Here is a 26,641-nt window from a genome sequence, read left to right as displayed (position 1 = left end):
ATAGCCAAAGCTACAGGCCTGGGTTCCTGCCTTGATCTGGAAAGTGACTACACATATTTGGAAAGAACTTGGAGAGTGTTGTATTGGTCACTTTACTTCACTGCTCATTGCTAAACTGTCTGACAGAACCAGCTTGGAGGAGGAAAGTCTCACTGTTTCATGGGTTTTTAGTCATTGTGCAGACGAAGGTTTGTGGGTGGCTCAGTTCCTGATGGAAGCAGCAAATGTAGATCTGTCATATCACTGTGGGCCAAGAACAAAGAGAGGGCCAGGAACCTGCAAAGGGACACTTCTGCCAGCCCCACTCCAAGAATCTACAACCTTTCAGTATGGCACTCGTAGTTGGGGAAGAAGTATTCAAATATTAGCTTGTGGGGAAACTTTTGATTCAGATCCTAATAGATAGAAAGAGACCGGGCAACAATTTCATATGTGTCAATGATTGTTTAGTAAAACTCACCTTTTCCTTCTTGTGTTTATAGGTCTGTGAATTTTAACAGTGTATAGATTCAAACCATTGATTCCAGGAATATTCCATCACCCTCAAATCTCCCTGTGAAGTCCCTCTTGCATTTATCGCCTCCTCATCCTCACGCCAGGAAGTCATTAGCTCTCTAGCATTACACAGAACTATGCAATATGCGTCCTCCCAGGACTGCCCCCTTCAGTATGATGACCTTGAGATGCATTATGCTTTGTATTCCTCACTAGTTTGATTTTATCTTAGATTGGGCTTTGCAGCCCAGGGAAGGCTGGAACTCACAATCCTGCCTCAAGTCTCCTGAGAACCTAGATAATAGACACCTGCAACCACATCTGTCAAGTTTGTCTATTTTAATTTTTTTATTTACTTACTGTATGTGTTTCATGTATGTGTAGACATGTGTATGGAGGACAGAGGCCAAGTGTCTTCTTCAGTCGCTCTCCACACTTTAGAGACAAGTTCTCTCATGGACATTGCAGTTTGCCGATATGTCCAGACTGGCTGGCCAGCAAGCCCCAGGAATCTGTGCATCTCTGCCTCCGCAGCACTGGGGTGACGGGAATGGGCCGCCACACCTAGCTTTTTATGTAGGTGCTGAGGCTCAAATACAGACCCATGCTTGCTCTGCAAACACTTTTTACCAATGGAACCGGCTCCTCTGCCCTGTTCTTTATTTTTTGAGTAACATGCTAGACTGTGTCTGTCCTATAGCTTGTTTGTGGTTTTTCCTATGGAAGGATATCTGGGTTGCTTCTAGTCTGGGGGTAATTGTGAAGAGAGTTGCCATGAACACTCCTATGCAGGGCTTCTATAAGCTTTAGTTTTCTAGGATAAATGTCCAGGAGTGGGCTCACTGAAATGTTCACTGTGCCATGCTGGCTTTCAGAGTGGCTGTGTGGTTTTGCAACTGCACAGAGTGGGATGTTCAGTTTCACTCTGAACTGATAACTTGTGGAGTTTCTCCAGCTGTGGTGTCTCTCTTGCTTTCTTGTGGCTTGCCTGTCAATTCAGTGACCTTTCACTGATTGTTTTTCCAACTGATTTTCTGCTTTCTCTTCCACCATTGCCTTTCCTAGGCTTTGTTTAGTCCTCTTCAGTTTCTATTTCCTGGCATGAAACTTTATATTACTAATTTGAGAACTTTATCCTTTTGTCACACAAACATTTGACTTAAATATCCTTGTACTCACTTCTCATCTGTATCTCACAGTTTTAATTTTTAATGTATAGTGTATGCATGTGTGTGAGAGTAAGTGCCATACCTCATCCTCAAAGATCAGAGGATAACTTTTGGGAGTGGCCTTTGACTTCCCATCTTGTTGGGCAGGATTTCTCCTGCTGTTTCTGTTACTCCAAACTAGCTGTCCCTAGAGTTTCCAGACCAGTCTCCTGCCTCTGCCTGCATCTCATTAAGGAGTGCTGGGATTACAGATGTGAGCCACCACATGCAGTTTCTGTGGATTCTGGGGAATCAAATTCAGATATCTCACAAATTTTCAAAGATGGAATTTTGTGTGTGTGTGTGTGTGTGTGTGCGCGTGTGCGTGTGCGTGTGCGTGTTTAAAATATTTTCTAATTCCCTTGAAATTTCTTTGATCCATGAGTTACTTAGAAAAATGTTAGCCGGGCATTGGTGGCACACACCTTTAATCCCAGCTCTCGGGAGGCAGAGACAGGCGGATCTCTGTGAGTTCAAGGCCAGCCTGATCTACAGAGCCAGTTTCAGGACAGCCTCAAAAACAATACAGAGAAAGAAAAGAAAAAGGAAAATGTTAATTTTTGAATATTTGAAAAATTTCTAATTGTCTTTCAGTTGTTGATTTCTAGGTCAATTCCACTATGCTCTGAGGAGACGCTCTGCATGATTTCAGTTCTCTTGAACTTGTTGAAGTTTGGTCCTGGGACAAATTTGGTAATTTTCTTTTAATACATATTGATTTATTGGAGGGTGGGGTATGCCATGGCACATCTGTGGCTGTCAGAAGGCAACTTCGAGACTCAGCTGTTTACTTCTACCATATGTGACCAAGGAATTGAACTCAGGTCTTGAGGCTTGGCTGCAGGTGCCTTTACCTACTAGGCTGTGTTGCAGACCTGTCTTGGTCATTTTCAGTGAACACTGAAAGACTGTGTACTCTGTGGTTGTTGAGTATTCTGTGAGTGTAGTAGGAACCAGCTGTTAATGATGTGTCCTGCATTTCTGGTCTTAGAGTGTTTGTACTAAAGCTTTTAAGCAAGCACTCCTCTGTGACACACTCACCTCTACTTATTCTGTCTGCCACTGAGAGGGGAGTGTGGCAGTTTCCCGCTCTAATGGAGTCTTCCCTTCCCTTGTATGCATTATTGCTTCCTGTGTTTTGAAGCTCTGTTATTTGGTGCATAGTATCTAGTTAAGTATTTCTCTCTCGGTGAGCCCACCTTTATTTGTTTTAAAATTTATTTTATTTTTATGTGTATCGGTGTTTTGCCTGCCTATATCTGTGCACAACATGAATGCTTGATGCTTGTGGAGGCCAAGAGAAGGCATCTGACTCCAATGTGGGTGCTGGGAATTAAACTTGAGTTCTCTGGAAGAGCAGTCAGTTCTCTTAACCTCAGAGCCATCTCTCCATTCCAAGATCTGTCTGTTTTTCTCTCTGTGCATATGTGCCTGTATATCTGTGTGAGTGTGGGCCATGTCTGTAAATGTGCCCATGGAGGTCAGTGAGGAGCTGTAGTTACTGGTGGTTGTGAGCTGCCTAACATGAACTGAGGACTGAACTTCTGGAAGAACAGAAAAGCTTTTAACCACTGAGCCATCTATCTCTTCAGCCCGGAGCCCTCACATTAGTATGTAATGACTCAGCTTAGTCCTGTAAATTTTCTTTGCTTTGTGGCCTATTTTTTTGTGGTATTAAAGACATCTATGCCAGGCAGTGGTGGTGCATGCCTTTAATCCTAGCACTCAGGCAGCAGAGGCAGGAGGATCTTTGTGAGTTAGGGACCAGCCTGGTCTACAAGAGTTAATTCCAGGACAACCTCCAAAGCTACAGAGAAATCCTGTCTCAAAAAAACAACAATAACAAAAAATCTACTTCTGCTTCATCTCAATTAATGTTTATGTGACATATCTTTCCCAAACTTTTGTACATAAGGCATTTATGTTATTAAATTTTAAATTAATTTATTGGATGCAATATAAGTTGGGTCACTTAAGAAAATCATTGTGGACAACCCATCTTCTAATTGTGACTACACTACTTACACTGTTTGGTTCATGGTTGTTCTGTATTTTATTATTTGGTTGTGTTACTTACTTCTCTCTCTCTCTCTCTCTCTCTCTCTCTCTCTCTCTCTCTCTCTCTCTCTCTCTCTCACACACACACACACACACACACACATGTCTCTTACCCCTGGTCTTTTTTCAGGTCACATGAACATTTTTTAGCATTCCATTTGATTTTGTATTTGTATAACATATTTATTTTTACTATCTTTTGGGTGTCATTACTTGATACTACAGGGATTATAATGTACATGTCTAAGATTTTATAGTCTTCCTAAAATCTATCTTTGGATACTTCAGTAGAAGTAGAAACATTACCAATATATATGCCCCATTTCCCTGTCCCATTTATGTCCTATTTGTCTTATATCTTACCTCTATATCCATAGAAGGTCCATCAGACATTTTCTTACTTGTTTTCATCTGTAAAGTGTATCTTAAAGAACTCAAGAGAGCATATTGGAATCCACAGATATGCACCCATGACTGCCCCAATGACACATGGCCCACTGGACATTGCCCTTGGCTGGCAGCTCCCTTCTTTCAGCATTTTAATGTTGTGTCATTTCCCCCTGGTTCCATGATTCTGCCAAGTGTTTGGATCACTCTTCCCGTAAGTGGGTGGCCACTTTCTTCTGGCTGAACCTTGATTGCAGCTGTGTGATTGAATGGCTAGCTTATATTTCTTTGACTCTTCCATTTGAGGTGTTGTGAGTGTCTCTGGTACTTTGATCTTTTGGAGCCAAACCTGTACTTTCTAAAGTCTAAAGATTTACGCAATTGGCCTTTAGCCCTAACAAAGGCGACTTCTGGGGGTACTCAGAAGAGAAACAACATAGGTAGAACATAGGAATACAATGACCCAGAAAGGTTGCCCAAACTCAGCCAGCACTAACCATCACCTAGACAATGGCCGTTAGCCCACCCATTCCTCTCCCTCCTGAATTTTTTACCTTGCCAATATCCTGTTCTATGTGTTTAAACAATACCCTGCTATGCGCACACCTGCTACACAAAGCAACCCTCTCACCCCCTCCCGTTTTCCTGCTCTATCAAGTATATTAACTGCCCTGAGAAAAATAAAATTGCCACATGATCAGTTGCTTGTCATGTGGTCATTCCTTCGTATCTTCTTGTCCCCATTCCTGGTTCTTAGGTCTCTTGCTTCAGGTTGATGTCCTGCAGGTTGGGACATTGAGGTACACTGAGCCCCTTCAGTTCTTAGACTTGTGTCTTTACAATTGGGAGTTTCTCAACCATTATTTCTACACACAGAGGGAAAGAAATTCAGTCGATTGCTCTGAGTGTTTTCCATTCCCCAGGACTGTTTCCCACCTGTCTTTAGCTTCCTATGTGTCCCCCCCTTTCAAAGGACTCATCTTTGGGATTTCATGTCCAATGACTTCCTGTGGAGTCTTTTCAACAAGGACATTCAGGTTTATCGGGTGGCTTAGGTATTTATTCCATGGGATCCTTTGTTCCAAAGTCATATCAAGCTCGCTGTGCCTCTGACAGCTATTGTAACTTGAACAGCTATAAACATCAATGTGCAAGTGTCTCTATGACCTGTTATATATTTGGGAAATACACAGAGTGCTATAGCTGGGTCATATGGTAGATCTATTTTCAGATATTTGAGGAACCTTGATACTTATTTTCATAGTGGCTGAACTAATTTATATCCAAATAATTGTCCCTCTTTCCCCTAGTCATCCTGCTCACATTTATGACTACTTGTTTCAATAATGGCCATTATGATTGGGGTGGGATAGAACCTCAATGTAGTTTTAAAAAGGTTTATTGTATCTTGTTTTCCGTGCACCAGTGTTTTGCCTGCACATGTGTAAGTGGCCAGAAGAGGGAGTATGATTCCCTGGAACTGGAATTAAGGATGATGGTGAGCCTAAGAATGGAGGTAGGTACTGGGAACCAAATTCAAATTTTCTGCAAGAGTAATAATGACTAAGAACACCCTGCCCCCTTCACTACAGTTCAATTGCATTTCTCTGATGTCTAAGGTATTGAACATTTTGACATTTATTGACCATTTATAGAGCATCTTTTGAGAACTCTCTATTCAGCCAGGAGGTTGTAGCATACACCTTTAATTCCAGCACTTGGGAGGCAGAGGCAGGTGGATCTCTGAGTTTGAGGCCAGCCTAATCTATGTAGTGAGTTACAGGACAACTGGGGAAACACAGAGAAACCCTGTCTCAATTCCTCCAACTGAGAGAGAGAGAGAGAGAGACAGAGACAGAGACAGAGAGAGAGAGACAGAAACACAGACAGAGACAGAGACAGAGAGACATAGACACACACAGAGAGCTGTCTATTCATTACACCAGTTGTTTGGGGGCTTAGGCATTTTTTAAGATATGTATATGGTCTAGATATTAATCCAGATGTGCATCTGGTAATCTTTCCCTCCATGCTTTAGGCTGTTTCATTACTCACCTAACTCTTTTCTTTGTTGTGAAAGAAGCATTTCAATTTCTTGCAATCTTAGTTGATTCTTAGTTTTATTTCCCAAGCTATTGGAACCATTTCAAAAGGTCTTTGGCTGCTCCTACACCTTGAAGTGTTTTCCCCTAGTAGCTTTAGTATTCCAGGTCCTCCATTAATGTCTTCGGCCTTTGAATTGATTTTTATACAGGGTGTGGACCAGGGTGTGGATATTGAGTTTTTATAGAACCATTTGTTGAAGATGTTGTCTTTTTCCCAGTGTATGTTTTATTCATCTCTGTCAAAAAATCAGGTGGCTATAGCTGCATGAATTTATGTCTGGGTCAACTATTCTACTCCACTGATCAACACATGTGTGTTTGTGTCTGCCATGTTGGTTTTGTTTCTATAGTTCTGGATGATCAGTATATTGGTGCAAGAAGGATGTGGGAGTCATATAGATTATTATTGTGTTGCTGTCAGTCTGTGTCTTTACAGCCAGTATTGCTTGTTTTATGATATCAGGTTAACTGATGTTGAGCTTACCTATACTTAGAATTGTAATATCCTTTTGATGGATTTTTTCCTGTGAATAATTTTGGTTTGAAGTCTAGTTAGCTAGATTTTTAGTATGGCTGTACTGGCTTGTTTTCTACTTCAAATTGCTTAAAGTGTCAGTTCCCAGTCTCTTACCCTAAAGCTGTGTTCATTTGTGATAAGGAGGTATGTTGTTTGTAGGTAGGTTGTTGGATGTGTCAGATTTTTAAATTCAATCTGCTAGTCTTTATACTGGAAAATTGAGGCCACTAACACTCAAAATCCCTAATGAAAGGAATGCACTAATTCTTGGCATTTGATGCTTTATTTGCTAGTCTGCTAATTTTTACTTGACTATTTGCCATTCTAGTCAGCTTAGTCTTCTCTGTGACTTTGTGGTTATGTTTAAATACCTGTATTCATAAGGCCCATAAAGTCATAATCTGTTAGAACTAAGACCCAAATTTCAAGTGGGCATACACTATTCTTTTCTTTCTTCTTTGGTGGCTGATGATAATTAACTTAACTATAAACATTGTAGGGATTGTATATTTGGGAAGAATTGTCATAAACTATTTTATCAGAAGTTCTATGCTGAGGTTGGGAGTGACCATGCATTGCTTTGAAATGTTTTTCCCGTAATGTTCAGTGTGATGATGTTGGCCAGGTGTGTATTAACTGACACAGTGAATGGCTTTCACATAAGTCCTCTGTTCTATAATTGTGGTGTTAATTCAGCACAGAAAGTTACAATGTATGGTTTGTGCTTTAATTATAATATTCATGTAGAAGATGATATAAACATGTACATAGTTTCATTAATAGCATATATGTACCTCCTGGATTAAAAGTGAGGAGGTGACCATGACTGTAGACCTCTGTGTGTTTTCACAGGCCAGTCTTTTCTCTCCCATTTGTTCACCTCTGCAACAAGAAGTGGCTATTCTGATTTCCATGTTCTACATCTTCCTGCTTTCTCCTTTTGGCCATGAGGTAGAAGGAACACATCCTTTGAGTTTGAAGCAGTGAGAAGCAGCACACAGCTGAGACAGCTCAGAATGTCACCATTCAGAGAATTGTTCAACTTTCCCAGAGTCTCTGAGGGTGGATGGGGAAAAGTACAAGGTAAGAGCAGGCCTGGGGAGCCAAGAACTCACACTGGAGGTGGCTGCCAAGGCTGTACTGGGGACTGCAAGGTATGTGGCCAGTGAGGTGCCATGGCTGGCCTCCCATTCATCACACTAGAAAAGACTAAGGAGGTGACATGAACATCCTCAGAGAATGGAGGTGGGAGATAAGGAGGACTGTGCATGTGATGGAGACCTGTCAAGTGAAGTAAGAGTCTGCGTGTCTTCCTATGACCTCTGTTTTATCCATGTTTCACCATCACTCTTGCTAAGATCTGTACCCAGCTGCAGTGAGCTGTCATCAGGCAAGCTTCACAGTTCTTTCTCAGGAAGATACTGATTTTTTTTAATGTTTTAAATTTTATTTATTTTTATTTTATGTGTGGGTTTGCCTGTGTGTATGTAGGTTCACGATGTACATGCCTGGTGCCTACTGGGGACAGAAGAGGGTCTTGAATCATTTGGAACTCAATACCACCATGTAGGTATTGAGAATCAATCCCAAGTTCCCTCAAAGAGCAGCAGGTGTTCTTAACACTGAGCCATCTCTCCAACTCTGATCTGATCATTATCATCATCATCATCATCTTCTTCTTCTTATGATAGATTTATTTTTGTCTACAGTGTGATGACTGGACGGGCTTATCTGCCACTCTTTGGGGGTGGAAATGTATTTGTTAGAATGGCTTCTGTCTATAAAGACAGAATATATAAACAAACACAAGTTTCTGTCTCACACAGATATCTAGCTAGGCACCCAAGGATCTGTGTGTTGTGTGTAGATCATGAGTTCCCTCTCCATTGCTAAATCACCCCAATGTGGATTGCTCCAGAGCCAGATAGGAGAGCAGAGGGGATGCCTCCTATGTGCTCCCCAGGAGGTGCACACCAAGGATGTTGGGAAGCACAGTCTTTATGTCTTTATCCTGAGAAGCAATGTACCCAATCAACACTAGGGCACCTAGTACAAGGGATAGAGAAGGAAAGAATGAAGATGGGGAACAAAGTCAGCCTCTGTCAAGTGGCTTGTTGCTTGCTGTCCTTGTACACTGAAGACACACATTCTGCAGTGTTTACACAGGTCAACCTGCTGACCATTCAGACAGGTTTTCCTAATGCCTGTTCTAGAAGCTTGAAGGAAGGTTGTTTTTCATTTGAGAACTCTGTTCTAGAAAGGAGAAGATCCTCAGGATGCTTGGAATAAGGTTTTTGTCATTGTTTCTCTCTCTCTCTCTCTCTCTCTCTCTCTCTCTCTCTCTCTCTCTCTCTGCCTTCTCTTCTCTCTCTCTTTCTGTCTCTCTTTCTTTTTTTGTTTTCTTGAGACAGGGTTTCTCTGTATTGCTTTGGAGCCTGTCCCAGAACTTTCTCTGTAGACCAGGCAACCACAGAGATCCGCCTGCCTCTGCCTCCCAAGCACTGGGATTAAAGGCGTGTGCCACCAATGCCCAGTCTTACTTTTTGTTTCTTAAGGAGGAGCTTCAAATGGCTCACTCATTGTTGCTTGGCACAGAACAGAACATCATGGCAGCAAGAGTGTGTGGGAGAAAAAGTCTTCACTTCTCGTTAGACAGGAAGGAGAAAAGAGTGGTATTTTAAAAAGTGTGTGTGTGTGTGTGTGTGTGTGTGTGTGTGTGTGTGTGTGTTTGCACATGAGTGCAGTGCCCGCAGAGGCCAGCAGATAGTGTCAGATCCCCCTGGAACTGGAACTCAGAATCTCAGCACTTGGGAGGCAGAGGCAAGCAGATCTCTGAGTTCAGGGGCAGCCTGGTCTACAGAGTAGCAAAGGTTACACAGGGAGAAAAAAAATAAGGAAAGAAAATTGGTCCCAAAACAACTGAACAAAACTAAGGTTCTCGGCAAGAGCAGCATCTCTCCAGCCCCTAGGACTTTTTTTTTTAAAGCAAAATTTTATTTTCCTTCTTTGATAGTGTAATGAACATGGCCGCACTGTAGGTAATGACAGTAAAGATGATGGGCTGTGTTTGTCATCTGAGTCATGACCTCTAGCAATCTGTAAAACATACAGGACATAAACGAGAAATACTAATTTCCCCTTTTACAGTGGTTTTAAGAAGACTAGAAAAAGGATCTTGGAAATTTTGGTTCTTCTCTTTCCTCCCCTGTAGCAAACTCGTGTTTGGTGGTAGAGTTTGCATAGCGTCTGTGGGTCAAGTGGTTTGGTGAGTCTTTGCATTTGGTGGCTACATTAGATTCTGAGACAGGAAGTCGGGGTGGGGGGTGGGGAGGTCACAGTGACCTCTGACTTTGAAGTTTGATTCTGTTTTTCTGGTTCTTCACTCTCACAGACCTTCTGCTCACTGATGTCAGCATCACCCTCATCTTCAGAACCCTCTTTGCCCATGGCTGTCTCAGCCTCCTCTTCTCCACTGCCATAGCCTTCATCACAGTGGGCAGCTTTGATTGTCTTCTCAGATTATGTTTGGCTTTTAGGATGCTCTTTTGCTGATTGTATGCCCAAGCACCAAATTCCACAATATCAGCTTACCTAGCTTATGCAAGCAACGGAATTTTAAGAGAATACTTGCTCCTCCCACGCCCCAGGAGTCTTGAGTAGGGGAAGCTGTTCTAGTGGAGGGAGAGAGAGAGGGCATCCCCGTGTTTAGCCTTTAGTAAAATCCCTGTCTTAGGACCTTACATGGCTTCCTTTGGCAGGTCACCTGGGTGACCTTTCACCAGAGGGGACTCTAACAAGTCACATTGGGTTTCGCTAGAGCCCACCTGGACTGTCTTCCTGCCCTTGATCCTGGGGTGTATCATCTTCATGATGCTATAGGTTATCCATGAATACAGACACACACTGAGCCCTGTAGGCCCTTCGGGAGAAATCCATATGTGCAGGTGCTTATGGCACCCTAACATAGACCAATTCAAGACTCAGTTCTCTGGATCCGCCTCCCTTCATTATGGCTTTTGAGGTTGCTCTTATTGTCTTGATAATATATATTGGAGATTTTTAAATATATGAGCCATATGATGTCTAGTTTTATGTATTTTTACGGAACAATTAATCTGGGGTTTATATCACCATATCATTGGCTAGATAACTTGAAAAAATGTTTTCAGAGCCAAGATGACCATACACATTTGTGATCCCAGCACTCAGGAGGCTGAGGCAGGAGGATCATGGATTCAAGTTCAGCCTGGGCTCCATAGCAAGTTTCCATCTTAAACAGCCCCAAAACCAATAAATGAGATTTCTGAAATGATTGTGTCTTGGTGTTATGTTGTCTGTGTCTTGATTTTGCTCAACAGTAAAAATAAAAACCCATTCATCCAACTACCCATCATCTTAAATCAGAATTCGGGGGACAGAGTCTCTACCTGCTGCACCCTACAGGCCCAGTTAGTTGTTTTCAGATATGGGTAGGAGGTTGGAGCTATGTGGGGTGTGTCATAAGCTTACTGTCTTCACACTGCCATGCCTCCCAGTCAATGAGAGCTCCCTGGAGTGACAAAAGCCAGAATCTGCTAGCAATGACATGAGACTTTATTATCAAGTCACTACCTGAGAAGGAACATGGGACGGTGAAGGTAAAGGAAAATAAGCAAGTACTGCTGTGAGCGGCCATGATGCTGGGTGGAGCCAGGCAGTGGGGTAGGGTCTGTTTGCTCCTGTTGACTCTTCTTTCAGGCTTGGGAAGGAGGGACACCCAGAGCAAGGGAGAGGCTAAATCACATTTGCACCCAGAAGTTTCTTCTCGTCTGTTTTCTAACAAAGAGGTCAGAGCAAGACGTTGGTGACAGGGAGAGAAGGGAAAGTGCCGTTCTGTGCTCTAGGTCAATTGGTCCAGTGGATAGAATTCACCAGAAGCCCTTTCCATTCTCCTCAGTAACTGAGCTGTGTTGTGAGTGACAGGGAGGACATGCATTTACCATGTTGGTAACCCTTGCCATACTTGCAATCCTGGGCCACTCATGACTTGTGGATGATAGTATTTCTTTCCTAATGTGACATCCACAGTAGTGGGAACAGTTTCTGTCTTTCTCAGTCCTGCATCTTTAAGATCAATCACCAAGACTAGAGGGAGAGGTACCATCTTAGTCTCCCTGCTACGATTTGCAGTTGCCCTTCTCCTTGACCTTACCTTTAGCATGCTTGTGTAGAATATGCACAGGCCTATCCTATCAGCTTCTTCAGGGCCTGGGGTGTTGGGGGGCTTGGTGGGCCAGTGATTTGAAGAGTAGCTTACACAGACATCATCTCTGAGATAGTATCGGTAAACATTGAACTCACGAGCTCCAAGAACAATGGCAGCCACAGCCATGCAGAAATTCACCAGTACTAGAAGGGTCCTCAACATGGCCTAGGTAGAGGAAGAGACAGAGGGAGATCTTGAAGATTTACCCAGCCTGTATGTGATGGGGCAGGAGGCCTGGCATAGCCTCTAGGCAGAGTGTGGGTCTTGCCTGGTCCTAAACTCACCCAGCAGGTACCTCCCCGTTTCATGTGAAGGAAGGCAACAGATCCAGCCAGCATAGCCTGGGGAGATATTGAACCAGAAGAGTCAGCATAGGAAATACAAATGCCCATTAATCTTCTGCTTCATCTCATCTGTAGTGCCAGCCACATGGCCTATACCATTCTATCTGCTACGTTCTATTGTCTGTGGTGGAGTAACTGTGTAGAGTGATGAGCCTGGATCTCACCAGTGAGGGTGTAGGACATTGTTTTAGTGACACCTAAATGCACATGGTTAAGTCAGGTGTGTATCTTCTTGTCTACTTTTAAAACCACACTAGATTCTTCATGAAAGGTCTAAGGACCAGGGATCTTGTGGGTCAAAGTCCCAAGTTGTTGGAAAAGCTATCAATGCAGGATGTGACTTCAGGCAGCCTCGGGTCCAGACTCCCAACTTACCAGCTACTAGGTCCATCTGATGAGGCTAGAAGAGCAGGAAGTCTGGTGCAGTCCCATGGACACCTGGGTCCTGACCCTATTTGACTATTCTATAACAAATCTGTATACTTCTGCCATTGGATGGGTTAGCACAGTTACTTTAACCTCTGCTGTCAATGGATGCATGTGTTTTTACTGTTCTGAGAGTGTGGGTCTGTCAGAAAGTTTTCTGTACTCACCATGCTCAACCCAGTCAGCCGTCATTAGAGATAACAGCGTGTTGGAATACATCCCTGAATCCCCATAGGATGAACAAAAGGAAGTAGGAGATTCTCCCTGCCTGACATGTTCCACTTTCCCTGTCTTGAGGCAGCTCTCAGATGTGGGTGAGCCCTCAGAGACTTAGCTGACTACTGCCATTGATAGTGAGGTGTGTCTGCCAGCCTGGTGTTAGAAGCATGGGACAAGAGACAGCAGAGCTGACCTGTGACTGCACAGACGACCATTTCCTCACTGCTGTCATCTACACAAGCACCAAGCTGGCCTGCGCCATCCAGTCTGTTTGGCTACACACTCTCCGATGCCACCTCAATGGTGATGGTGTGCAGGAAGCAAAGAGAACATTATCCCTCTGGCAGCCGGGGACCTTCATGCTGCCACACTCACCACAATCCCAGTCCAGAAGGGGGCACCTGAGGTATTCATGGTTAAATACTGGCAGATGTAGAGGGTTCCACCCAGAACCACACTCAGAACCCCCAGCACAATCTGCACCACCTGGAAGAGAAAGGACTTGAGAACACAGCTCCCAAACAGTGGACCCACCCGTTAGCTCACAGCTGACTGCACAACTTTGACTGGTTTCTGATAAGAAGGTAAAACCAGTTCAATGTCTTAGGCATAGAGGGTGTCCTGAGGAAAGTTTGGCAAGCAAGAAAAAGGACTCTTCTTTAGCCAGGCTGGGTGTCCTTCCCCAGCCCATGAAGCTAAACTACGCTCACCCAGGAGGCCACCAGCAGCCTGCTGCTGCCCAGACTCCTGGTCGAGGCAGATTCTGGGAGCCGTAACATTGAGCATCCGGTCAGCAGGAGTTTGGCCAGAGCAGACTCTCGGTGGATGTGCACATCAATGTGGGTGGGCTGTGGGGACTTAAGGGCCCCCTCACCGACGTCTGCAGTCTCCATGTCTGTGGACACCATCTGTGAGGGAGAAAATGAATAGCAAGAAGGAACATTTGGCAGACTTTCAGGCCTGTTGGAGTTGACACAGACTAGCTGCCCCTGGCTGTGGAGCTGTACCCAGGATCTCTTTTGGAGGGTTGTCTGTCAGGGAAGCTGCTTCTGGGCTCCCTCTTCATCCCACATCTACTTTGTGCCCCCTGCGACAGTCTTCAGGGACCTGATGTCTAGATCAAGCAGTGCTCATGTCCTTTACCTCTCTACTTCACTCCTGACTGGGTCTTTTCTCTCAGCCTCTCCTCCCAGAGTTCTCTGGCCCCAGGTCAGAGCCCAAGTCCCTTTAACTGCCCCCTCCAGCTTCTGTTGCAACACCTCTTCCTTATCAGGAATCCAGGGACCACCTCACCCCGGAGCCCTCTGTCTCCTTGGATGAGCAGTTAGCACTGACTGACCCTGTCCCCACAGGACTGAGTGGCGGAGATAGACCACACCTGTTCCTAGCAGCACATCTCAGTGTGCCCAGCCCCTGGCAAGCTCTGAGCAGGCCTGAACGGAAGGAGCTGGGTGGACTGGGAAAGGGGTTTATGCTGAAGTGATTCCCAGGAGGAGCCACATGGCTCAGGACAGGGTGGGCTGACTTACCTTCTTTCCTCTGGAACCCGGGGAGTGTGCAGCAGGGAAGACCCAGGGACAGGGAGGAGCTGGCTGTAGTTAAGAACCTCAGTCCTGGCAGGAGGAAGAAATTGGGTGGGAGCCAGAAGGGGAGGGAGGATGACCAGACTTTAGCACTTCCTGGCAGGCAGCTGGGACTGGAGGCCCCTTCAGGGGCTTTCCAGCAGTCAGTTCCTCACTGGACAGCGGAGATCTGGGGAAGGTGGGTGAGGTAGGCACTGACTTGGGGCTGGCATTGATCAGTCCTGTGGGGTCTTTGAGAGTACTCTCTTCCAGTCGCATCAGTGCTAGAGCTTTCTAAGCAACTGTGGGTCTGTGCTACCTTGGGTATTTGTGTGTCCTTGTGTCACCTGCATGCCTGCTGCAGCAGGCCTGATCATCCACTCCAAATGGAACCCCCCAAGTGGGGCCCCTTCATGTCAGATACTTGCTGGGAAATTGAGAGACTCTGGTCAGGTCCCCATCCCTCTACCTCTTCTTCCGGCTTTCCTCTTTCTTATCTACCTTGGGGTCAGCTCCTCCCAGAGGTCTCAGCTCCAGCCCCACCTCTCTCAGGATAACAGGTGCAGGTGAGGCAGGGCCCCTCACAGCCCCAGGGTACTCCCTCTTGGAGCACAGAATCCCTTCTCTGGAGGGGTCTCCAAGCCTACCCCTGGAGCTCTACCCTAGCCCAGGATGTTGCTTCCCCTCCCAGGCTCCTTTCCTGTGGGACTCCAGGGAGGGAGGGACATGCTGGACAGAGGCTGTGACTCTGGACACAGGCCTGAGGCTGGGGAGGCCAGGGCCTGGCTTTGCCTTCCACAATTACCAGAACCTCACTTGCACTCTGAGAGTGGGGCCTTTGAGACCAAGCAGGCGTGGGATGGCTGTGGAGTGAAGACACAGGGTTTCTCTTCTCCATTCCTGGGCACTGGGAGGAGGGTGATCAGGGAGCCACTCTCTGGAGTGCTGGCAGCAGTGGTGAGCATAGAGGTTTCTGAGTGACCCAGGAAGTGGTGGACCTGGGAGTCTGGAGGGTGCCAGCACACAGATGGGATTGAAATTTCGTTCCTAATGTCTGGAACCTCAAGGCAAGGTGACAACCTGGGACCTTCATTTGTGTTTCTGCGAAGAAGTCGAAAGTCTCTTCCTCCTTCCTGAAGTTGTCACTCAGAGGGCCCCGGTAAGTGGAAGGGAAGAGTGAACTAAGGTGTGGGGAGAATACAGATGAGTGCAAACAGAGATGAGACTGGAGTGGTTGAAACTGATTCTCAACCAGATTGCCCAGTAGAGTTCCTGGGCAGAATTTCTTTTGGATCTAAACAATGATCAGAGGGGCTAAGAGGACCATAACAGTTCTGAACCAGAAACAGGAGAGAGTTAGGAAGCAGGCGGGATGTGTTACACTCTATGCTCGTTAGAATGGTAGCAGTGGTGAGGAGGCCACTGGACATTCAAACAGGCAAAATAAGAAGACCTTATGGACCCAACGCCCTGTGGAAACTCAGGGAAGTGTTTTTATTCAGTGGGAGAAAGGTGATGTAGAACACAGTAGAAGCTGTTTTTCAGAAGTTAATATATGGACTAACACCATGGGCCCTTGCTTCCATATCTGGGGATTATGACATAGATCCAAAGATCAACATTTCTTCTTAAATCATGTTTCCTCCTGTTCATGTGTGTGTGTGTGATAGTGCATATTGCTAATAGTAAATTTTCAAATATACAAAGAACTTTTATGAAAAATATTCAGGAAGTATCAGAATGAAGAACTTACAAAAGAAATAAAAAAATGCCTCTAAGAAATGAAAAGGGAGCCAACCACATTATGAAGAAACACTCAAAGCCATTGCAGAAACCAATTTAAAAAGCCAGACAAGGGAATTTACTGGGGGGAGTACATTAGGGAAGTTTTATTTTTATTTTCTGAGACAGGATCTCATTGTGTATCCTTGGCTGGCCCAGAACTTGCTATGTAGACCAGGTTATTCTCCAGCTCACAAAAGCCACCTGTCTCTGCCTCCTGAATGTTGGGATAAAAGGCGTGTGCCACCACACCTGGAAGGAACTTTTTGCAATATGCATCTAGATTGTAGCTGTGTTTTCATAAAGATAAATACTTGTCAAACTTCAAGATAAGCAATGAAAATGGAGCAATTTATTGCATTAAGTTAAAGCATATAAAGCAGAAATTGCCAGCACACTCAAGAAGTGGGGGGGGGAGAAGCTCTATTCTTGTATGCCACTCGTATATGGTCATTGCTCCAACATCCATGGAAGGTAATTGACAACAGCCACTACAAATGCATTATTCCATCCTGGTCATGATACAAAGGGGATGGAAATAATCCAAGTGCCTGTCAATATTAACACACACACACACACACACACACACACACACAGAGAGAGAGAGAGAGAGAGAGCGAGAGAGAGAGAGAGAGAGAGAGAGAGGAGTATCATGTAGTTATACAAATGGAAGATTTTGATGGACTGATGTAAAAACATATAGACACATCAACACCATGTTGTACAGAACCATGTATGGTATCAGTCATTTGTTGTGTGTGTACTCAGATTTCTTTTTTTTTTTTGTTCCACTTAGACCTAAGCCAAGCTGTGTTAGGCAACCTTATGTTATTGGGAATAAACATCCAAGAAAAACAGACTGAAGGAAGGGAGATTTATGTTTCCTTGTGTGGCTCGCTGTTACAGATGTTTTGCTCTGAGGCCAGGGCATTACTCTGGGCCCAAGGCAGAATATCAGGGCAGTGGGAGTGGCAGTAGAGGCTGCTCATCTCATGGTGGCCATGAAGAAGGAGGGGGGAGGGAGGGAGAGAGGAGGGAAGAGAGACGGAGAAATGAATGTGGGAGGGGCTTAGATGCTCTTCAAAGTCACACCCCTATTGATTTACATCTTCCAACCAGTGCCTGCTTCCTAAGAGTCCACAGTCTGCCCCACCAGTACCACCAGCCAAGACCAAGCATGCAACAGTCTGTGAGGAGCCCTGCATATTCAATAACATCCCATTAATCCTGGTGAAAGGCTCTAGAAGTGGTTTGAATCTCAAATAAGGACCACTGTGACATTGACATCTGCACTCCGGAGATCTTGACCTTGAGTCACTAGTTGCTCCACTTTCCCTTTCCCTTACTTCATCCATTTGTTTCCCATGGTAACCATCTGTTGTTTTCCCCACCAGGAAAGATGACGCAAACCACAGTGACTGTGAATGGGGTTGAAATGATCTCCGTAGTCCCCCAGTCCACTCATGTCAACATCCACATCCACCAGAAACCAGCTTGGGAGCAGCTGCTGAAAGCCATGGGCTCCCTGAAATTTCTCCCCTGTTTTCAGGACACTGGGCCCTCCAAGGCCAGCATCCACCATGGGCAGCTGGCGTTAGGGGTGAGAGTGGGTTGTTGGTGGGTTAGTGAGGTGGCACAGAAGTAGGGACTCTCCTCTTTAGAGATGCAAAGGAAAGCGGACTGACTCCTCAGGAAAGAACCCAGGAAGAAGCTCACTGTCCCCTTGCATGTGGGGAGAGGTTGCAGATGTTTCCCTGCAGGATTTGCATGGAAAGGAGTAATCAACCCTCTCTTTGGTGAAGAGCAGCTGTGTCAGCCAGAGGCTGGGTGACAGGAGAGGAATTTCAGGGCTGTGAGTTCAGTTGTTTCCTGGAGTTCATGGGGGCTGAAGGCAGCAGGTGCAAGTCAATATTAACCAAACCCTCAGGGAGAGGCAGAGAGACCCTTGAGCCACGTAAAAGTGTTCAACATGACTAAAGTCAAAGGTAGATGAGGTGACACAAGGACAGAGTGCCACACATGAGGAATCAGTGTCTGAGCAAGGCCCTGAGTGGAGCAGGGATGGGCTTGGACAGGGAGCAGCAGGGTGTGAAAGGAAAGGACTTCCACAGTAAAGGAGGGCCAGGAACAAGGGCAGCCAGTGTCCTGACAGTGAAGAGTGAAGAGAGAGGGATTCATGGATGGTAAGGAGCCATTTTGCCAAATACCTTGAATGACAGGGTGAGGAGTTCTAGCTTCAATGGGTGAGCTTTGCCTCAGAGCTAGGAGGAGCCCAGGCAAGAAGGAACCAGGTTCTGAACTTATGTGTCAGAGTGGAAGTAATGAGTAGAAACAGGAATCCAGATAGTTTAAATGGGATCCCCTAACTTGGGATGGGATGGGTTTGGAGTGTAAGGAAGACATAAGGCCAGGAACATGCAGAGGTTCCTAGGTGATGAGAATCCTGAAAGATAGGAGAGGCTGTCCTTAGGTTATAGGGCTTGTTACAATCTAATGGATAAATCTAAGGTGCTGGAAGGACATGCAGGTGGGGTACAGGAGTCAGTGACAGTTGGATTTACTAGCAAGAAGACACCATCAGGTTAGGGTTGTCTGTGGTTTATTGGGGCTTACACTGATGAGATTAGAGGAGTTGGCATGGGATTGAACAGTGAAGAGTAGTGTAGTCTATTGGGAAAACTCCAGAGTGCAGGGAAACGTCCCTTTAAATGCCACATTGCTTAATTGCTGGCTGGAATGATTCCTTCAAGGGCCTGCCCTCAGCTTGAAAGATTGAGACATGTCCTCCATTATAGGCTATCTGTAGCCACACCCATTCCTTCCTTCCTTCCTTCCTTCTTTCCTTCCTTCCTTCCTTCCTTCCTTCCTTCCTTCCTTCCTTCCTTCCTTTCTCTCTCCCTCTCCCCCAATTTGCTATGGAGCTATTGTCCCTTTCCCCTTCTCCGGGGAACCATGTATGTCTCTCTTAGGGTCCTCCTTGCTTCCTAGATTCTCTGGAAGTGTGGATTGTAGGTTGGTAATCCTTTGCTCTATGTCTAATATCCATACATGAGTGAGTACATACTATGTTTGTCTTTTTGTGACTGGGTTACCTCACTCAGTATGGTTTCTTCTAGTTTCATCCATTGGCCTGCAAATTTCAAGGTTTCATTGTTTTTTTCCACTGAGTAGTACTCAGTTTTGTAAATGTACCACATTTTCTTTATCCATTCTTAAGGTTGAGGGGCATCTACGTTGCTTCCAGGTTTGTGTTTATCAGCTGTAGGAGTTCCCTAGTAGAATTTTTGGTATTGTTTATGTATACTATCATGTCTTCTGCAAATAGCGATACTTTTGACGTATTCTTTTCTAATTTGTGTTCCCTTGATCTCCTTTTGTTGTCTTATTGCTCTAGCTAAACTTAAAGTGCTATATTGACTAGATGTAGAGAGAGTGGACAGCCTTGTATTGTTCTGGTCAAAACAGTTTTATTCATCAACCAAAAAAGAAACATAAATTAAATTCACAACATACAGAAGGACATCCTCCATCATTGGTTTCATGAATTTATAGGCTATATGTGATTAGTGTTGTTGTTGAACTCCATTTTTGATCATAAGATCCAAAGGGCTATTCCAATTTTTTTTGTATTTGTTAAGACTTGCTTTGTGACCGAGTATGTGGTCAATTCTAGAGAAGGTTACATGAGGTCCTGAGAAGAAGGTGTACTTTGGTATTTGGGTGAAATGTTCTGTAGATATCTGCTAGGTCCATGTGAGTCATAACATCTGCTAGTTCCAATATTTCTCTGTTTAGTTTCTGTCTGGATGACCTGTTCCATTGGTGAAAGTGGGTGTTGAAGTCTCCTACAATTAATGGGTGGGATTCAATAAGTGATTTTTAGCTTTAGTAATGTTTATTTTACAAATGTGTGTTCCTTTGTATTTAGGGCAAAGATGTTCAGAATTGAGACATCATCTTGGTGGATTATTTCCTTTAATGAATATGAAATATCCTTTTCCATCTCTTTTGGTTAATTCTAGTTTGAAGTCTATATTGTTAGATATTAGGATTGCTACACTAGCTTGCTTCTTTGGTCCATTTGATTAGAAAATATTTTCCCAACCCTTTACTCTGAGGTAATGTCTGTCTTTAGTGTTGAGGTGTGTTTCTTGTATGCAGAAAAAGGGTAGAATCTGTTTTCCTATCCATTCTGTTAGCCTGTGGGTTTTTTTTATTGGTGAATTGAGCCCATTGATATTGAGAGATATTAATGACCAATGATTGTTAATTCCTGTTATTTTTGTTGTTGTTGTTGTTGGTGGTGGTGGTGGTGGTGGTGGTGGTGGTGGTGTGTGTGTATGTGTGTGTGTGTGTGTGTGTATGTGTGTGTGTCTGTGCTCTCACACATGCTCAAGTGGATGTTTCCCTCCTGTGTGGGATTATCTATTGCCTGTGCTTTTGTGGGTGTAGCTGACTTCCTTAGTTTGAAGTTTTTTTTCTAGTACCTTCTGTATAACTGGGTTTGTGGATAGATATTGATTTAATTTGACTTTGCCATGAAATATCTTGTTTTCTCTATCTATGATAATTGAAAGTTTTTCTAGGTATCCATGGTCTCTTACAGTCTGTAAGAGGTTTTTCTGGGATCTTCTGGCTTTTAGAGTCTTCACTGAAAAATCAGGTGTAATTTTGATAGGTCTACCTACATATGTTACACGGCCTTTTCCTTTGCAGCTTTTAATATTCTTTCTTTATTCTGTATGTTTAGTGCTTTGATTATTATGTGGTGAAGGGACTTTGTTTTTTTCTGATCCAGTCTATTTGGTGTTCTGTAAGCTTCTTGTACCTTTGTAGGTATGTTCTTCTTTAGGTTGGGAAACTTTTCTTCTATGATTTTGCTGAATATATTTTCTGGGTCTTTAAGCAGGATTCTTCTCCTTCTTCTATTCCTATTATTCTTTGGTTTGGTCTTTTTATAGTGTCACAGATTTCCTTGGTGCTTTGAGTTAGGAATTTTTTAAATTTAACATTTTCTTGGACCAATGAATATTTTTTTCTATCATATCTTCAATGCCTGAGATTCTTCTAACTCTTGTATTCTGTTGGTGATGCTTGCATTTGTAGTTCTGGTTCACTTACACAAGTTTTCCATTTCCAAAATTCCCTCAGTTTTTTTTTTTTGCTTCTATTTCCGTTTTCAGGTCTTGAGCAGTTTTATTTGTTCCTGTCAGCTGTTTGCTTGATTTTACCTTGGTTTTCTTGGCATTCGTTAAGATATTTATCCATTGACTTTTCTTCCATTTCTTTTTGTTAAAAATTAGAGACAATCTTATTTTACATATAAATCCTAGCTCCCTCTCCCTCCCATCCATACCACCCTGAATATGCCCGATCTCATCTTCTATTTCTTTAAGGGAATTGTTTTCATTTATACTTTAAAGACCTCTATCATCTTCATAAAGTCATTTTAAGGTCATTACTTGTGTTTCAGCTGTGTTGGAATGTTCAGTTCTTGCACTCCTAGAGTAGCTGGGCTCTAGGGATGCCATACTGCCCTTTCTGTTATAGATTGTGTTCTTACACTGATGTTTAGGCATCTGGATTTAGGATGATTATAGGTCTAGCTGTGGATTACCTCCTCCAGTCTTATCTGTCCCTGGGGATTGAGCCCAAGGGCTCCTGTACTTCTCAGTATGCTCATCCCCCACCCTCAACATTACATCTTGTGTATACTACAGAGCCCTCCACATTGTGTTTGCATATGAGGGGTTAGAGTGGGGTGAGACACTGAGCTTAGGTGCAGGATTTTTCAGGATGATATTCCTAGGGGATAATGAGGTAAACATGTTAAGAATCAGCATAAAGTAAAAGTGTTATGAAAAAGTAAATGAAAGACAAATAGCCTGAGGGGAATGAAGAAAAAAGCAGACCAGTGTGACTCAATGGATGTTAGAACAGAACCTTGCAGAATCAGAGCTGCAGGGAGGCCAAAGCAGAGGGAGGGGTGAAGCCCACACCTGGCTTGGAGCTGTGCATTTACCTTGGGAAGTGAAGAGAGTTGATTTTTTTCCTCCTGTCTTGAAGGTGACCCAGATATTGCTGGGACTTATGAGCTGTGTCCTTGGAGTATTTATCTACTTAGGACCCTGGACTGAGCTGTGTTCCTCTGACTGTGCCTTTTGGTCAGGGTCTGTGGTAAGTAAGGAACTAGCAAGGAGCTCAATGGAGACAAACAGGAAATGGTTGCATTAGGACTGGAGAAAACCTTCTGATGCTTAGTTTTTTGTTTCTGTTTAAGGGCAGGACATTGGTGACAAGTGTCTGCCCATGTGCTGCTTTTCTGATGGCTTGCTTTTGAACCCTGCTTTACTTGGGCTTTCCTAGGCACTGTTGGTGGAAGGGTGATGGGAAACCTAGCCAGGAGAATAAACTAGAGGTAATTTTTTTTGGTATCTTCTCTTTCCAGGCAATTGTAGCCGGAGCTAGCATCATTGTTCATGAGAAGCAACAAGGAAAACTGTCTGTGAGTTTCAGGCATCTTCTTTATCAATCCTGTCCATCTACACCCTCCAAAAGGGCTAGAATGTCAGCACTATTCAACCTATTATCCTGTAGTTATCAATAAAATGAGTCTTTCCTGGAGGGTTGTGAGGCACTTCCTGCCATAGCAGCGGGGGAAGATGAGCAGGTTTCAGGCTGTGGTTCGTGATTCTGCCACTGATCGCAGAATCTGCATCTGGACCTCTCTCTTTCAGGGCCACATATCACGTCTGCTCATCCTGGCTTGCATTGCTACAGCTGTGGCTGCTACTGTTCTGGGTATGAGCAGCTTAATCTGGCAAACGAGTGCTTTCTACCATGTCAAGATCAGTTCCACGTGTGACTCCTCACAGTCTAGCATGGGCAGTGGGTACGGGATAGTGCGATTCAATGATGACTCAGTCTGGAAGACGGAGAGGTGCAAAGAGTACCTGAACATGATGATGGTGAGAATGGAAGCATGGTTTTCCTGGGACATGTTACAGCCCTGGTTTTAAGGGATTGGAGGCCCGGGGAACAGAGATGAAGGTTTTGTGAACTTGGCCCTCACCCTAAGCCTTTGGTTAGGAAGTTGTCATTCAAGCTGAAGGCACTTTCAGACCTCCATACATGACTCAGTGGTGGGGGAACAGACAGTAGGTCACCCCTCTGACTTCTCTAATGAATTGCCATTCTGGTTATCTACTTATTGATGCATAAGAAATCACCCCCAAATATGGTGGATTTAAACACCACTTTATCCATAGTTCTCACAGCTCTCTGGCTGGGTTCAGACAGACAGTTCACACTTGGATTTTCCTATGAAACCGCAGGCATAGATAGTGAGTGTGATCATTCACAGCAAGGCACTAATGTAGCAGGCAGATGATGCGGCTCTGGGCTGGGAGCTCAGCTGGGCTGTTAGCCGAGAACCTATAGCATGTTCTTCATGTGCTCTGGCTTCTCAGTAGAGCAATAAGGTCCCAGGTGGGGAATTATGGTAAGGTTGTCAAGAGACAGGAATAAAAACTACAGGGCCGGTGAAGGACTGCCCATCATTGGTATGATGTCATTTTCACCAGTCAAGCAAGTGGGATAGAAGTGGTGGCCACCCCATCGCTAGAAGACACAACCAGCCTTGGGGAGAAGTATCTGCTAGACAGGGTATGGGCTGAGTGTGACTGTGGTGAGGTGAGGATGCGATTCAGAAAAGCTGACTCCTGCTGGGTGGGTTCCTCTTTTGCCTCTAGAACCTGTTCCTAGCAATCTGCATCATGTTCACCGTTGTCTGTATCCTGAAGATTGTCGTGTCTTTGGCTTCCCTGGGACTGAGTCTCCAAAGTATGTGTGGCCAGAGCTCACAGGCCCTTGTGAGTACTCAGGGAGGGGCTTGCTGGACATCAGGGGTCTGGGCATTGAACATGGGGATGAGCACCTGACCTAGGAAGTCCCTGGTCCTCACTTATCCTTCACTGTCTGGGGACTGTGACACCATATTATGTCCTGTCTGACCTCTGTTACCTAATGCTTCTCCATGCTTTCCTTCACTCTCATTTCCAACTCAGTCCAAGTTCATGTTTCCCTCCCCCTGCTCTGCCTCCTTGTCCTTCTTGCTGCATGTACACTACCTGCTGTCATTCCTTGTCCCTTCTTTCCTCTGCTGGTTTAAAATGGTGAAGCTAACCTTGTCTTCATGCTTTTCTCCATCCATCGATGAAGCTAAACTCCATGCTTCATCTTCATGTTTTTCTTCCATTCATTGATTTCTCCCTCCTATTTTATTTTCAGGATGAGGAAGAGACAGAGAAAAAGCTTCTTGGGGGGGATTCAACACCTCCCTCCCCAACCAAAGAGATTCCTGGTATCCTATGAGCTGCTACAAAGACCCTGCCTGAACCCACGCGTGTCCCTGAACAGAGCAATCCAGAGAGGGCAGCATCTGTACCCAGGGTCTCTGCTGGCCCTACAGCACCTACCTAGTTCTGATGTAGCCACCATCCAGTCCTCTTTCTCTTCCTTTCTCCCCATTGTCCTCACTCCAATGTCCTTTATTCCATAAACAGATACTGTGTCATTTTCCCAATGCTAACTAAGCAGAAACAACCAGAAAAAACAACTTCTTGAAGAAAGGTGTGGTATTTTCCTTGATACAGATGGTGTGCTGGGAAAGGCTGTTCCTTGAGCTGGTGTGTATGGAGACAGAAGAGTGACAATGGAGCATGGTTGTCTCTGATGCCACACTCTTCTTCAGGATTTGCCTCCATTCTACTATGTAAAGTGAATATAACCCAAGGGTTTAGAATCTTCTTGGCCATTGCTTAGTCTTCTTTCCTGATGCTGTGATATATACTCTGGTAAAAACAACTTATGGGAGAAAAATTTTATCTTACTCTGCTGTCATCATGCAGGGGGAGGTCAAAGCAGCCGGAGCCTGAATCAGCAGGCCACTTCACATCCACAATCAACAGCAGAGAGTGATAAATGCAAACACACTGGTGCTTGGCTTACTTTCCCCACTCTACCTAGGGAATGGTGGCTCCCATAGTGGGTGAAGCTTCCCCTCTTAATGAACATAAAGTAATCCCCCACATCTATGCTCAGAAGCCCATCTTTCAGGTGATTGTAGTTAAGTTGATTCTCCCAGAACCCAGCCCACTGCATGTTCAGGGGTCACCTGCCATAGACATAGACTCACCTGCCTGTGAGTTCGGTTCTCAGGGAACACAGGATATTTTACTTTTTTTAGAAGGTGAGGCATCAAGCCTACAGCACAAAGAGTGTAGTGTACCAGGCAAGAAAGTAATGTGAAGTGTTTGCTGAGTATCTGTCAGAGGTGAGGACCCAAAGGGAAGTTATAAAGATGACTACTCGCAGGAGAGGCTCTGAGATTGCTATTGGTGCTTGACTAGCTGGAGCAGTGCAAAGTGATCACCATTCCACCTGGCCTCCGTGTGCACTGGCACATTTGATGGTACCCAGTTTCCTGTCAGCAGCCCGATCTCAAGAAATGATGGCTTAGTTGGGCAGAATTTCTTCTTGGTTGTCACTCATATAGATGCCTAGGATTCCACCTGCCAAGATCCTAGCCCTCAATATAACAGGGACAGTCCTTGGGGCTTGACAAACACTGGAGACCAAGAGAGGGCATCATTCATCAGTTTCTGGTATAGAGTGGGTCGTCATAAGGTTATGGGTTATGATGACTATGTTCCCCTCAAAATCTAAGTTGAATGTGTAATCCCCAGTGGCTCAGAATGTGACCTTGTTTACAGGTAATCTTTTCATATAAGTCAGGTTGAAATGGGGCCATCAGGGTGGGTGCAAACATATCATGACTGGTGTCTTTATAGGAAGAGAGCATTGTGAAGATACAGAGGGAAATACGGCCATTTGTGAGCCAAGAAGCCTCAAGAGACAACTGTCAGTACCTTAATCTCAGGCATACTTTCATCAAGGGCTTAGCTGCATCATCAAAAAGAGGAGAAAGTGGAGTGCTTGGGAAAAAGGAACTGATAATGTCTCAGTCAGCAAGCCTATCTGTCCTGCGGCACTCACTATTCCTGAGGAGACAAACAGGTCTACTCACCACAGATAGGGAAGTAACACAGACCAAAATAAAGACAGCAGCAAAGCTCTACTTGATGACCCAGTGAGCTTACTGAGGTTACTTACATGAGTATGGGTGAGGGGACACTTATAGGAGCACAGATGACTCAAAGGCAACATCATTGTCTAAGCATGAGTGCCAACTTGTAAGACCTAGGATTCTGGAGTTCTCTATATAGCTTAAAA

At 44.5% G+C, this 26,641-nt stretch overlaps 2 protein-coding genes across 7 annotated transcripts; one reads left to right on the top strand and one right to left on the bottom strand.

The window, feature by feature from the left end:
- Positions 1-11,342: 11,342 nt before the first annotated feature.
- Positions 11,343-14,669, bottom strand: Tmem176a (transmembrane protein 176A). Of its 2 annotated transcripts, none has more exons than XM_040741213.1 (6): positions 14,534-14,669; positions 13,715-13,912; positions 13,380-13,490; positions 12,300-12,356; positions 11,962-12,180; positions 11,343-11,585 (listed from the first exon to the last, which is right to left on the bottom strand). In XM_040741213.1, the coding sequence occupies exons 2-6, from the start codon at positions 13,910-13,912 to the stop codon at positions 11,544-11,546; spliced, it is 627 nt and encodes a 208-aa protein (XP_040597147.1). In that variant the 5' UTR covers positions 14,534-14,669; the 3' UTR covers positions 11,343-11,543. The 2 variants fall into 2 exon arrangements, with proteins under 2 accessions (XP_040597147.1, XP_040597148.1); XM_040741214.1 differs by lacking the exon at positions 14,534-14,669 and adding an exon at positions 14,148-14,300.
- A 16-nt stretch (positions 14,670-14,685) lies between these two features.
- Tmem176b (transmembrane protein 176B) lies at positions 14,686-25,155 on the top strand. 5 transcript variants are annotated; one of them, XM_040741209.1, is made up of 8 exons: positions 14,693-14,774; positions 15,634-15,725; positions 17,743-17,948; positions 22,415-22,525; positions 22,797-22,853; positions 23,086-23,316; positions 24,100-24,219; positions 24,638-25,155. In XM_040741209.1, exons 3-8 carry the CDS (start codon positions 17,748-17,750, stop codon positions 24,719-24,721), a joined length of 804 nt encoding a protein of 267 aa, XP_040597143.1. In that variant the 5' UTR covers positions 14,693-14,774; positions 15,634-15,725; positions 17,743-17,747; the 3' UTR covers positions 24,722-25,155. The 5 variants fall into 5 exon arrangements, with proteins under 5 accessions (XP_040597146.1, XP_040597143.1, XP_040597144.1 ...); XM_040741210.1 differs by having other exon boundaries at positions 14,704-14,765; XM_040741208.1 differs by lacking the exon at positions 14,693-14,774 and adding an exon at positions 14,991-15,132.
- Positions 25,156-26,641: the final 1,486 nt, after the last annotated feature.

Source organism: Mesocricetus auratus, unplaced genomic scaffold, assembly GCF_017639785.1.
Source record: "Mesocricetus auratus isolate SY011 unplaced genomic scaffold, BCM_Maur_2.0 contig_13036_pilon_obj, whole genome shotgun sequence".
NCBI lineage: Eukaryota > Metazoa > Chordata > Mammalia > Rodentia > Cricetidae > Mesocricetus > Mesocricetus auratus.
The sequence above is the reverse complement of the archived record's forward strand: the minus strand, read 5'-3'. Positions and strand labels throughout refer to the sequence as shown.

What these genes read in the sequence shown, in the direction of transcription:
- Tmem176a (XM_040741213.1), bottom strand. Translation starts at nt 13,912, where the DNA reads ATGGTGTCCACAGACATGGAGACTGCAGACGTCGGTGAGGGGGCCCTT. An exon ending in CCTTCTGGACTGGGATTGTG is followed by an intron (nt 12,357 to 13,379) that starts GTGAGTGTGGCA and finishes ATATCTCCCCAG; the next exon opens with GCTATGCTGGCTGGATCTGT. An exon ending in AACGGGGAGGTACCTGCTGG is followed by an intron (nt 12,181 to 12,299) that starts GTGAGTTTAGGA and finishes TCCTCTACCTAG; the next exon opens with GCCATGTTGAGGACCCTTCT.
- Tmem176b (XM_040741212.1), top strand. Translation starts at nt 17,748, where the DNA reads ATGACGCAAACCACAGTGACTGTGAATGGGGTTGAAATGATCTCCGTA. An exon ending in CCTTTTGGTCAGGGTCTGTG is followed by an intron (nt 22,526 to 22,796) that starts GTAAGTAAGGAA and finishes TTCTCTTTCCAG; the next exon opens with GCAATTGTAGCCGGAGCTAG. An exon ending in AGCAACAAGGAAAACTGTCT is followed by an intron (nt 22,854 to 23,085) that starts GTGAGTTTCAGG and finishes TCTCTCTTTCAG; the next exon opens with GGCCACATATCACGTCTGCT.